At 54.6% G+C, this 12,687-nt stretch overlaps 1 protein-coding gene across 1 annotated transcript in view; it reads left to right on the top strand.

The window, feature by feature from the left end:
* The window catches only part of LOC117559340 (solute carrier family 22 member 6-like), a 39,576-nt gene that overhangs the window by 4,402 nt on the left and 22,487 nt on the right, over window positions 1-12,687 (top strand). Inside the window, exon 2 of the mRNA XM_034236057.1 lies at window positions 11,730-11,887. Coding sequence (XP_034091948.1) covers window positions 11,861-11,887 — 27 coding nt within the window. The 5' untranslated portion in view covers window positions 11,730-11,860. The remainder of the gene's footprint in view (window positions 1-11,729; window positions 11,888-12,687) is intronic.

Genomic DNA, 12,687 nt, shown 5'->3' with positions numbered 1-12,687 from the left:
TGGGAATGCAGCTTCTGTCCTGATGATCCTCTGGGTTTAGGGTCCTTCTCCAGCACCTCGGGGGGTCAGGTTTGGGAAAAAAAAAAATGTCAGCTCTGTCCTGATGATCCGCTGGGGTTAGGGGTCCTTCTCCAGCACCTCGGGGGTCCAGGTGGATGCAGCTCTGTCCTGATGATCCTCTGGGGTTAGGGGTCCTTCTCCAGCCACCTCGGGGGGGTCCAGGTGGATGCAGCTCTGTCCTGATGATCCTCTGGGGTTAGGGGTCCTTCTCCAGCACCTCGGGGGGTCCAGGTGGATGCAGCTCTGTCCTGATGATCCTCTGGGGTTAGGGGTCCTTCTCCAGCACCTCGGGGGTCCAGGTGGATGCAGCTCTGTCCTGATGATCCTCTGGGGTTAGAGGTCCTTCTCCAGCACCTCGGGGGGTCAGGTGGATGCAGCTCTGTCCTGATGATCCTCTGGGGTTAGGGGGTCCTTCTCCAGCACCTCGGGGGGTCCAGTGGATGCAGCTCTGTCCTGATGATCCTCTGGGGTTAGGGGTCCTTCTCCAGCACCTCGGGGGGTCCAGGTGGATTCAGCTCTGTCCTGATGATCCTCTGGGGTTAGGGGTCCTTCTCCAGCACCTCGGGGGGTCCAGGTGGATGCAGCTCTGTCCTGATGATCCTCTGGGGTTAGGGGTCCTTCTCCAGCACCCTCGGGGGGTCCAGGTGGATGCAGCTCTGTCCTGATGATCCTCTGGGGGTTAGGGGTCCTTCTCCAGCACCTCGGGGGGTCCAGGTGGATGGCAGCTCTGTCCTGATGATCCTCTGGGGTTAGGGGTCCTTCTCCAGCACCTCGGGGGGTCCAGGTGGATGCAGCTCTGTCCTGATGATCCTCTGGGGTTAGGGGTCCTTCTCCAGCACCTCGGGGGGTCCAGGTGGATGCAGCTCTGTCCTGATGATCCTCTGGGGTTAGGGGTCCTTCTCCAGCACCTCGGGGGTCCAGGTGGATGCAGCTCTGTCCTGATGATCCTCTGGGGTTAGGAGTCCTTCTCCAGCAACCTCGGGGGGTCCAGGTGGATGCAGCTCTGTCCTGATGATCCTCTGGGGTTAGGGGTCCTTCTCCAGCACCTCGGGGGGTCCAGGTGGATGCAGCTCTGTCCTGATGATCCTCTGGGGTTAGGGGTCCTTCTCCAGCACCTCGGGGGGTCCAGGTGGATGCAGCTCTGTCCTGATGATCCTCTGAGGTTAGGGGTCCTTCTCCAGCACCTCGGGGGGTCCAGGTGGATGCAGCTCTGTCCTGATGATCCTCTGGGGTTAGGGGTCCTTCTCCAGCACCCTGGGGGTCCAGGTGGATTCAGCTCTGTCCTGATGATCCTCTGGGGTTAGGGGTCCTTCTCCAGCACCTCGGGGGTCCAGGTGGATTCAGCTCTGTCCTGATGATCCTCTGGGGTTAGGAGTCCTTCTCCAGCACCTCGGGGGGTCCAGGTGGATTCAGCTCTGTCCTGATGATCCTCTGGGGTTAGGGGTCCTTTCTCCAGCACCTCGGGGGGTCCAGGTGGATTCAGCTCTGTCCTGATGATCCTCTGGGGTTAGGAGTCCTTCTCCAGCACCTCGGGGGGTCCAGGTGGATGCAGCTCTGTGCTGATGATCCTCTGGGGTTAGGGGTCCCTTCTCCAGCACCTCGGGGGTCAGGTGGATTCAGCTCTGTCCTGATGATCCTCTGGGGTTAGGGGTCCTTCTCCAGCACCTCGGGGGGTCCAGGTGGATTACAGCTCTGTCCTGATGATCCTCTGGGGTTAGGGGTCCTTCTCCAGCACCCTCGGGAGGTCAGGTGGATTCAGCTCTGTCCTGATGATCCTCTGGGGTAGGGGTCCTTCTCCAGCACCTCGGGGGGGTCCAGGTGGATTCAGCTCTGTCCTGATGATCCTCTGGGGTTAGGGGTCCTTCTCCAGCACCTCGGGAGGTCCAGGTGGATTCAGCTCTGTCCTGATGATCCTCTGGGGTTAGGGGTCCTTCTCCAGCACCTCGGGAGGTCCCAGGTGGATGCAGCTCTGTCCCTGATGATCCTCTGGGGTTAGGGGTCCTTCTCCAGCACCTCGGGGGGGTCCAGGTGGATTCAGCTCTGTCCTGATGATCCTCTGGGGTTAGGGGTCCTTCTCGAGCACCTCGGGGGTCCAGGTGGATGCAGCTCTGTCCTGATGATCCTCTGGGGTTAGGGGTCCTTCTCTCCAGCACCTCGGGGGGGTCCATGTGGATGGAAGCTCTGTCCTGATGATCCTCTGGGGTTAGGGGTCCTTCTCAGCACCTCGGGGGGTCCAGGTGGATGCAGCTCTGTCCTGATGATCCTCTGGGGTTAGGGGTCCTTCTCCAGCACCCTAGGGGGGTCCAGGTGGATGCAGCTCTGTCCTGATGATCCTCTGGGGTTAGGGGTCCTTCTCCAGCACCTCGGGGGGTCCAGGTGGATGCAGCTCTGTCCTGATGATCCTCTGGGGTTAGGAGTCCTTCTCGAGCACCTCGGGGGGTCCAGGTGGATGCAGCTCTGTCCTGATGATCCTCTGGGGTTAGGAGTCCTTCTCCAGCACCTCGGGGGTCCAGGTGGATGCAGCTCTGTCCTGATGATCCTCTGGGTTAGGGGTCCTTCTCCAGCACCTCGGGGGGTCCAGGTGGATATCAGCTCTGTCCTGATGATCCTCTGGGGTTAGGAGTCCTTCTCCAGCACCTCGGGGGTCCAGGTGGATGCAGCTCTGTCCCTGATGATCCTCTGGGGTTAGGGGTCCTTCTCCAGCACCTCGGGGGGTCCAGGTGGATGCAGCTCTGTCCTGATGATCCTCTGGGGTTAGGGTCCTTCTCCAGCACCTCGGGGGTCCAGGTGGATGCAGCTCTGTCCTGATGATCCTCTGGGGTTAGGGGTCCTTCTCCAGCACCTCGGGGGGGTCCAGGTGGATTCAAGCTCTGTCCTGATGAATCCTCTGGGGTTAGAGGTCCTTCTCCAGCACCTCGGGGGGGTCCAGGTGGATACAGCTCTGTCCTGATGATCCTCTGGGGTTAGAGGTCCTTCTCCAGCACCTCGGGGGGTCCAGGTGGATGCAGCTCTGTCCTGATGATCCTCTGGGGTTAGGGGTCCTTCTCAGCACCTCGGGGGTCCAGGTGGATGCAGCTCTGTCCTGATGATCCTCTGGGGTTGGGGTCCTTCTTCAGCACCTCGGGGGGTCCAGATGGATGCAGCTCTGTCCTGATGATCCTCTGGGGTTAGGGGGTCCTTCTCCAGCACCTCGGGGGTCCAGGTGGATGCAGCTCTGTCCTGAATGATCCTCTGGGGTTAGGGGGTCCTTCTCCAGCACCTCGGGGGTCCAGGTGGATGCAGCTCTGTCCTGATGATCCTCTGGGGTTAGGGGTCCTTCTCCCAGCACCTCGGGGGGTCCAGGTGGATGCAGCTCTGTCCTGATGATCCTCTGGGGTTAGGGGTCCTTCTCCAGCACCTCGGGGGTCCAGGTGGGATGCAGCTCTGTCCTGATGAATCCTCTGGGGTTAGGGTCCTTCTCCAGCACCTCGGGGGGTCCAGGTGGATGCAGCTCTGTCCTGATGATCCTCCTGGGGTTAGGGGTCCTTCTCCAGCACCTCAGGGGGTCCAGGTGGATGCAGCTCTGTCCTGATGATCCTCTGGGGTTAGGGGTCCTTCTCCAGCACCTCGGGGGGTCCAGGTGGATGCAGCTCTGTCCTGATGATCCTCTGGGGTTAGGGGTCCTTCTCCAGCACCTCGGGGGTCCAGGTGGATGCAGCTCTGTCCTGATGATCCTCTGGGGTTAGGGGTCCTTCTCCAGCACCTCGGGGGGTCCAGGTGGATTCAGCTCTGTCCTGATGATCCTCTGGGGTTAGGAGTCCTTCTCCAGCACCTCGGGGGGTCCAGGTGGATGCAGCTCTGTCCTGATGATCCTCTGGGGTTAGGGGTCCTTCTCCAGCACCTCGGGGGGTCCAGGTGGATTCAGCTCTGTCCTGATGATCCTCTGGGGTTAGGGGTCCTTCTCCAGCACCTCGGGGGTCCAGGGTGGATACAGCTCTGTCCTGATGATCCTCTGGGGTTAGGGGTCCTTCTCCAGCACCTCGGGAGGTCCAGGTGGATGCAGCTCTGTCCTGATGATCCTCTGGGGTTAGGAGTCCTTCTCCAGCACCTCGGGGGGTCCAGGTGGGATTCAGCTCTGTCCTGAATGATCCTCTGGGGTTAGGGGTCCTTCTCCAGCACCTCGGGAGGGTCCAGTGGATGCAGCTCTGTCCTGATGATCCTCTGGGGTTAGGGGTCCTTCTCAGCACCTCGGGGGGTCCAGGTGGATGCAGCTCTGTCCTGATGATCCTCTGGGGTTAGGGGGTCCTTCTCCAGCACCTCTGGGGGTCCAGGTGGATGCAGCTCTGTCCTGATGATCCTCTGGGGTTAGGGGTCCTTCTCCAGCACCTCGGGGGGGTCCAGGTGGATGCAGCTCTGTCCTGATGATCCTCTGGGGTTAGGGTCCTTCTCCAGCACCTCAGGGGGTCCAGGTGGATGCAGCTCTGTCCTGATGATCCTCTGGGGTTAGGAGTCGCTCTCCAGCACCTCGGGGGTCCAGGTGGATGCAGCTCTGTCCTGATGATCCTCTGGGGTTAGGAGTCCTTCTCCAGCACCTCGGGGGTCCAGGTGGATTGCAGCTCTTGGTCCTGATTGATCTCTGGGGTTAGTGGGTCCTTCTCCAGCATCACCCTCGGGGGGGGTTCCAGGTGGATCTCAGCTCTGTCCTGATGATCCTCTGGGGTTGAGGAGTCCTTCTCACAGCACCTCGGGGGTCCAGGTTGGATGCCAGCTCTGTCCTGATTATCCTCTGTGGGTTAGGGGTCCTTCTCAGCACCTCGGGGGGTCCAGGTGGAATGCAGCTCTGTCCTGATGATCCTCTGGGGTTAGGGTCCTTCTCCAGCACCTCGGGGTCCAGGTTGGATGCAGCTCTGTCTGATGAATCCTCTGGGTTAGGGGTCCCTTCTCCAGCACCTCGGGGGTCCAGGTGGATGCAGCTCTGTCCTGATGATCCTCTGGGGTTAGGGGTCCTTCTCCAGCACCTCGGGGGTCCAGGTGGATGCAGCTCTGTCCTGATGATCCTCTGGGGTTAGGGGTCCTTCTCCAGCACCTCGGGGGTCCAGGTGGATGCAGCTCTGTCCTGATGATCCTCTGGGGTTAGGGGTCCTTCTCCAGCACCTCGGGGGTCCAGGGGGATGCAGCTCTGTCCTGATGATCCTCTGGGGTTAGGGGTCCTTCTCCAGCACCTCGGGGGGTCCAGGTGGATGCAGCTCTGTCCTGATGATCCTCTGGGGTTAGGGGTCCTTCTCCAGCACCTCGGGGGGTCCAGGTGATGCAGCTCTGTCCTGATGATCCTCTGGGTTAGAGGTCCTTCTCCAGCACCTCGGGGGGTCCAGGTGGATGCAGCTCTGTCCTGATGATCCTCTGGGGTTAGGGGTCCTTCTCCAGCACCTCGGGGGGTCCAGGTGGATGCAGCTCTGTCCTGATGATCCTCTGGGGTTAGGGGTCCTTCTCCAGCACCTCGGGGGGTCCAGGTGGATGCAGCTCTGTCCTGATGATCCTCTGGGGTTAGGGGTCCTTCTCCAGCACCTCGGGGGTCCAGGTGGATGCAGCTCTGTCCTGATGATCCTCTGGGGTTAGGGTCCTTCTCCAGCACCCTCGGGGGGTCCAGGTGGATGCAGCTCTTGTCTGATGATCCTCTGGGGTTAGGGGCCTTCTCCAGCACCCCGGGGGGTCCAGGTGGATGCAGCTCTGTCCTGATGATCCTCTGGGGTTAGGGGTCCTTCTCCAGCACCTCGGGGGGTCCAGGTGGATGCAGCTCTGTCCTGATGATCCTCTGGGGTTAGGGCGTCCTTCTCCAGCACCTCGGGGGGTCCAGGTGGATGCAGCTCTGTCCTGAGATCCTCTGGGGTTAGGGGTCCCTTCTCCAGCACCTCGGGGGGTCCAGGTGGATTCAGCTCTGTCCTGAGATCCTCTGGGTTAGGGGTCCTTCTCCAGCATCCTCGGGGGTCCAGGTGGATGCAGCTCTGTCCTGATGATCCTCTGGGGTTAGGGGTCCTTCTCCAGCACCTCGGGGTCCAGGTGGATGCAGCTCTGTCCTGATGATCCTCTGGGGTTAGGGGTCCTTCTCCAGCACCTCGGGGGTCCAGGTGGATGCAGCTCTGTCTCCTGATGATCCTCTGGGGTTAGGGGTCCTTCTCCAGCACCTCGGGGGTCCAGGTGGATGCAGTCTCTGTGCCTGATGATCCTCTGGGTTAGGGGTCCTCTCCAGCACCTCGGGGGTCCAGGTGGATGCAGCTCTGTCCTGATGATCCTCTGGGGTTAGGGGTCCTTCTCCAGGCACCTCGGGGGGGTCCAGGTGGATGCAGCTCTGTCCTGATGATCCTCTGGGGTTAGGGGTCCTTCTCACAGCACCTCGGGGGGTCCAGGTGGATGCACTCTGTCCTGATGATCCTCTGGGGTTAGGGGGTCCTTCTCCACGCACCTCGGGGGGTCCAGGGTGGATGCAGAGCTCTGTCCTGATGATCCTCTGGGTTAGGGGTCCTTCTCCAGCACCTCGGGGGGTCCAGGTGGATGCAGCTCTGTCCTGATGATCCTCTGGGGTTAGGGTCCTTCTCCAGCAGCCTCGGGGGGTCCAGGTGGATGCAGCTCTGTCCTGATGATCCTCTGGGGTTTAGGGGTCCTTCTCCAGCACCTCGGGGGGTCCAGGTGGATGCAGCTCTGTCCTGATGATCCTCTGGGGTTAGGGGTCCTTCTCCAGCACCTCGGGGGGTCCAGGTGGATGCAAACTCTGTCCTGATGATCCTCTGGGGTTAGGGGGTCCTTCTCCAGCACCTCGGGGGTCCAGGTGGATGCAACTCTGTCCTGATGATCCTCTGGGGTTAGGGGTCCTTCTCCAGCACCTCGGGGGGTCCAGGTGGATGCAGCTCTGTCCTGATGATCCTCTGGGGTTAGGGGTCCTTCTCCAGCAGATCCATTTCTCCAGAATTGTCCTAATTACAGAGAAACAAGAGAAAGTGAATGAATCATATTAAACAAAGGGTTGCTTTAGTATTATTGCAAAATGTAACTCTCAGCATTTCAGACAAACAATCCCTAAAGGATCATTAAAATGATGTCCTGGTTTCTAAAAACTAAAGAGATGAAGTGACGGTCACACGGCACACACTAACATCAAGCTAAAGGTCTATTTGTGATGGTCTTATTATTATGGGATCAGGATACATTAAATACACTGTAACCTAAATAAAAGATGATCACATCTGGTGGAAGTATTGAAAGTAGGCTTTTCTTGTAGCCCTGCCTCAAAGCAGAGCTGAACACAAAGGTTATAATGTTGTCCCAAAGTTTAATAAACAGTAAAACATTGGAACATGTCAGAGAAATAAATAAAGCTAACAGCAGCTTCACGTCAGGGTAGCGCTTTATCCCACCGTACTGTCGGCTCTACCGGTCTAAATGTTTCCACTTTGGTCTGTGTGTGTAACATAAAGTATAACTTATCTATAACAGAGATCTCTGTATGACTTTAATACTTTAATGTATTATCTCTTTAATTTCCACACGGCATCTATTGCACGTCTGTCCGTCCTGGGAGAGGGATCCCTCCTCTGTTGCTCTCCCTGAGCTTTCTCCCATGTTCCCTTTAAACTGTGGGGTTTCTCTGGAAGTGTTTCCTTGAACGATGTGAGGGTCTAAGGACAGAGGGTCTAAGGACAGAGGGTCTAAGGACAGAGGGTCTGAGGACAGAGGGTCTAAGGACAGAGGGTCTGAGGACAGAGGGTCTGAGGACAGAGGGTCTGAGGACAGAGGGTCTAAGGACAGAGGGTCTAAGGACAGAGGGTCTAAGGACTGAGGGTCTGAGGACAGAGGGTCTGAGGACAGAGGGTCTGAGGACAGAGGGTCTAAGGATAGAGGGTATAAGGACAGAGGGTCTGAGGACAGAGGGTCTGAGGACAGAGGGTCTGAGGACAGAGGGTCTGATGACAGAGGGTCTAAGGACAGAGGGTCTGAGGACAGAGGGTCTGAGGACAGAGGGTCTAAGGACAGAGGGTCTAAGGACAGAGGGTCTGAGGACAGAGGGTCTGAGGACAGAGGGTCTGAGGACAGAGGGTCTAAGGACAGAGGGTCAAAGGACAGAGGGTCTATGGACAGAGGGTCTGAGGACAGAGGGTCTGAGGACAGAGGGTCTAAGCACAGAGGGGTCTAAGGACAGAGGGTCTAAGGACAGAGGGTCTGAGGACAGAGGGTCTAAGGACAGAGGGTCTAAGGACAGAGGGTCGTGAGGACAGAGGGTCTAAGGATAGAGGGTATAAGGACAGAGGGTCTGAGGACAGAGGGTCTGAGGACAGAGGGTCTGAGGACAGAGGGTCTGATTGAACCAGAGGGTCTAAGGACAGAGGGTCTAAGGACAGAGGGTCTGAGGACAGAGGGTCTGAGGACAGAGGGTCTAAGGACAGAGGGGTCTAAGGACAGAGGGTCTGAGGACAGAGGGTCTAAGGACAGAGGGTCTAAGGACAGAGGGTCTAAGGACAGAGGGTCTAAGGACAGAGGGTCTATGGACAGAGGGTCTGAGTACAGAGGGTCTGAGGACAGAGGGTCTAAGGACAGAGGGTCTAAGGACAGAGGGTCTATGGACAGAGGGTCTGAGGACAGAGGGTTTGAGGACAGAGGGTCTAAGGACAGAGGGTCTGAGGACAGAGGGTTTGAGGACAGAGGGTCTAAGCACAGAGGGTCTAAGGACAGAGGGTCTAAGGACAGAGGGTCTGAGGACAGAGGGTCTAAGGACAGAGGGTCTAAGGACAGAGGGTCTGAGGACAGAGGGTCTAAGGACAGAGGGTCTAAGGACAGAGGGTCTGAGGACAGAGGGTCTAAGGACAGAGGGTCTAAGGACAGAGCGTCTGAGGACAGAGGGTCTGAGGACAGAGGGTCTAAGGACAGAGGGTCTAAGGACAGAGGGTCTGAGGACAGAGGGTCTAAGGACAGAGGGTCTGAGGACAGAGGGTCTGAGGACAGAGGGTCTAAGGACAGAGGGTCTGAGGACAGAGGGTCTAAGGACAGAGGGTCTAAGGACAGAGGGTCTGAGGACAGAGGGTCTGAGGACAGAGGGTCTAAGGACAGAGGGTCTGAGGACAGAGGGTCTAAGGACAGAGGGTCTAAGGACAGAGGGTCTAAGGACAGAGGGTCTGAGGACAGAGGGTCTGAGGACAGAGGGTCTGAGGACAGAGGGTCTGAGGACAGAGGGTCTGAAGTTGACAGTTAGGGTCTAAGGACAGAGGGTCTAAGGACAGAGGGTCTGAGGACAGAGGGTCTGAGGACAGAGGGTCTAAGGACAGAGGGTCTAAGGACAGAGGGTCTGAGGACAGAGGGTCTAAGGACAGAGGGTCTAAGGACAGAGGGTCTAAGGACAGAGGGTCTGAGGACAGAGGGTCGTATTGTCATACTGATATTCTGTACAAACTGTGAAGTCCACTGAGACAAATGTAACATTTGTGATATTTGGCTATAAATAAACATTGATTGATTGATTTATTAAACTTCTGAATTTAATTAAAAATCAGTGTAAACAACAGTGCAGTACGTCCAGCTAGCTAGTTAGCGTCACATATTTATCCGTATTATTTAACGAAAATGTACGTTTTAATGCCCCTTGGGTTTGACGTGTGTGACGTTAGTTAATGTAAAGTAAGTTAAAACCCAATACTCACATTTATTAGTGATTCCTCCGCTCGCGGCTTTTTTTAAATCCACTCTGCTGGGAGACCGGAAGCTTACCTGCGCGCATTGCACCCTGGGATATGGTAGGCCGCGGAGTGTGCATCAGATGTATCCTTCAGATTGGGGAAAAGTAGGCTGCAGTCAGAGGAGTCTCGTCTTTTTTTTTAATTGGGACAGCCTTCTTTCGGCGGAAGTGACGTAAGCGGCAGTGGCGGATTTAGGATTGTAGGAGATCCGGGGCTTAGCCCAGGAGTTGTTGGGGGGGGGGGGGGGGGTACAGTGCTTTTTTTTAAAATATTGAAGTTGAAAGCATCAATCTGGTGCACTTTGAGAGCAACATTAACCCTACCTTAATAACACCTTAAAGCGGACAAAAGGCACTGGAGAACACTCATTAACACCCTTTAATGAAGCAAACTAATGCCTTAACTCATATCATATCATATCACTCAAATAGTCGTTTACTTATTAAGGTGAAACGAATGTGCGTAGAGTTTTAAAGGGTTCGGATAGTCTCACCTTGATTCTGACGCATTGCTTATCGTTTTATAGATCTATTCTCATCCACCATCTTTGTTTGTGACGTAAAAAATGTGTAAGAGTCACGTTTCTGAATCGGACACTCTGAGTGGATGCAGTCACAGCCAATCGGAGTCTGATTCAGAGGGTTGCCTGTCAGTTCTGTTGTTATGTGTACTGAAACGAGAGCCGGTATAATTCCACTTGCGAAAACAAAATAAAAATTGGAATACTTTATTTTAGTGTCTTAAAAGTAGACTGAGTTATGAAGGGTTAACGTTACATCTTAGGATAACTTTTAGTCATGTTCTGTATACATAACATAAAGGTATACTTAGTGTGGTTACTCCATGTTTACTAGCTATAACATTAGCTAGTAACATCACTCTTCTTCACTTCTTACTCAGTCAGCCAGAGTGCAGATATCACCATTAGATTCACAAACCTGAAACATCATCCATTTCTTCACTGCTGGTGACGACATTGTTGTCAGCTGCTGATACTGCTGCAGCTGCAGCTTGTGGCGCCTGCTTCGATGACAATAACTTTCTAATATCCATAACTGTATAGGCTATTAGCTTAAAACTCGTTAGGCACTAGGAAGGATCACTTCTTCTTCAGGGCAGGCTACGCAGTACGCAGGCTACTGTCCCGCAGCGGATGCCTCTCTGGTGGACTCCGGTACTGCACATTACTCCCGAGACGTTTAAAAAAAAAAAGTGAAACATCCGGGGCTTTTCAGAAAACATCCCAAGTAGCCACCCCCTAGCGCCGCCACTGGTAAGCGGTCTACGAATGCACCCTTCGAAGGATGCAACCCCTGAATTAAGACACGGCCTGGGAGAAGGACCAGACAAGAAACAAGGAGGAAAACATGAAACAGGGAGAACAGCAAAACAAAGAAAAATATATTGTTGTATATATACTCAGTGTACTGTGTAATCAGTGTACTTGTATATGTGCTTAGTGTACTTGTTGTATATGTACTCAGTGTACTGTACATATACAACAGTACACTGAGTACACACTACACTGAATACACAGTACACTGAGTACACAGTACACTGAGTATATATACAACAAGTACACTGAGTACACAGTACACTGAGTACACATACTACAAGGACACTGAGTACACAGTACAATGAGTACACTGAGTATATATAGAAGAGTACTCAGTGGACTCAGTGTCCTTGTAGTATGTGTACTCAGTGTACTGTGTACTCAGTGTACTTACTGAGGGTAAAGTATGTCTCGCTGCAGTAATCCTTTAAGAAGTCTCAGCAGACTGAAAATACTTCACTGAGCTGCAACTCACTGCTAATATACAGTATTATATACAGTATACACAGTGGTATATACAGTATGAATACATGATGTCTAATGTAATATAGAGTATTATACACATTATATACAGTATACACAGTATTATATACAGTATTAGTACATGATGAGTATTCTCTCTTGTCCCCCTGCAGGTTCAGGAGGGAACTGACACTGAGATCCAGAAACTCCAAATATTTATTATATTTGTTGTTGTTATAATTTATATTTATATTTGTCATCAGTATATAAAGTATTATTTGAATACGTAGAGAGGAAGAGGAGGATGGGATTCGCTGAGCTGCTGGAGGAGGTGAGACAGTTTCTCTAACCCAGGGGGTGAGACAGGGGGTGAGACAGTTTATCTAATCCAGGGGGTGAGACAGGAGGTGAGAAAGTTTCTCTAACCCAGGGGGTGAGACAGGAGGTGAGAAAGTTTCTCTAACCCAGGGGGTGAGACAGGAGGTGAGAAAGTTTCTCTAACCCAGGGGGTGAGACAGGAGGTGAGAAAGTTTCTCTAACCCAGGGGGTGAGACAGGAGGTGAGAAAGTTGCTCTAACCCAGGGGGTGAGACAGGAGGTGAGAAAGTTTCTCTAACCCAGGGGGTCAGACAGGAGGTGAGACAGGAGGTGAGACCGTTTCTCTAACCCAGGGGGTCAGACAGGGGGTGAGACAGTTTATCTAACCCAGGGGGTGAGACAGGAGGTGAGAAAGTTTCTCTAACCCAGGGGGTGAGACAGTTTCTCTAACCCAGAAGGTGAGACAGTTTCTCTAACCCAGGAGGTGAGACAAGAGGTAAGAAAGTTTCTCTAACCCAGGGGGGGAGACAGGAGGTGAGACAGTTTCTCTAACCCGGGGGGTGAGACAGGAGGTGAGACAGTTTCTCTAACCCAGGGGGTGAGACAGGAGGTGAGACAGTTTCTCTAACCCAGGGGGTGAGACAGGAGGTGAGACAGTTTATCTAACCCAGGGGGTGAGACAGAAGGTGAGACAGTTTCTCTAACCCAGGGGGTGAGACAGGAGGTGACAAAGTTTCTCTAACCCGGGGGGTGAGACAGGAGGTGAGACAGTTTCTCTAACCCGGGGGGTGAGACAGGAGGTGAGACAGTTTCT

The sequence above is a fragment of the Gymnodraco acuticeps genome, unplaced genomic scaffold (genome assembly GCF_902827175.1).
Source record: "Gymnodraco acuticeps unplaced genomic scaffold, fGymAcu1.1, whole genome shotgun sequence".
NCBI lineage: Eukaryota > Metazoa > Chordata > Actinopteri > Perciformes > Bathydraconidae > Gymnodraco > Gymnodraco acuticeps.
The sequence above is the reverse complement of the archived record's forward strand: the minus strand, read 5'-3'. Positions and strand labels throughout refer to the sequence as shown.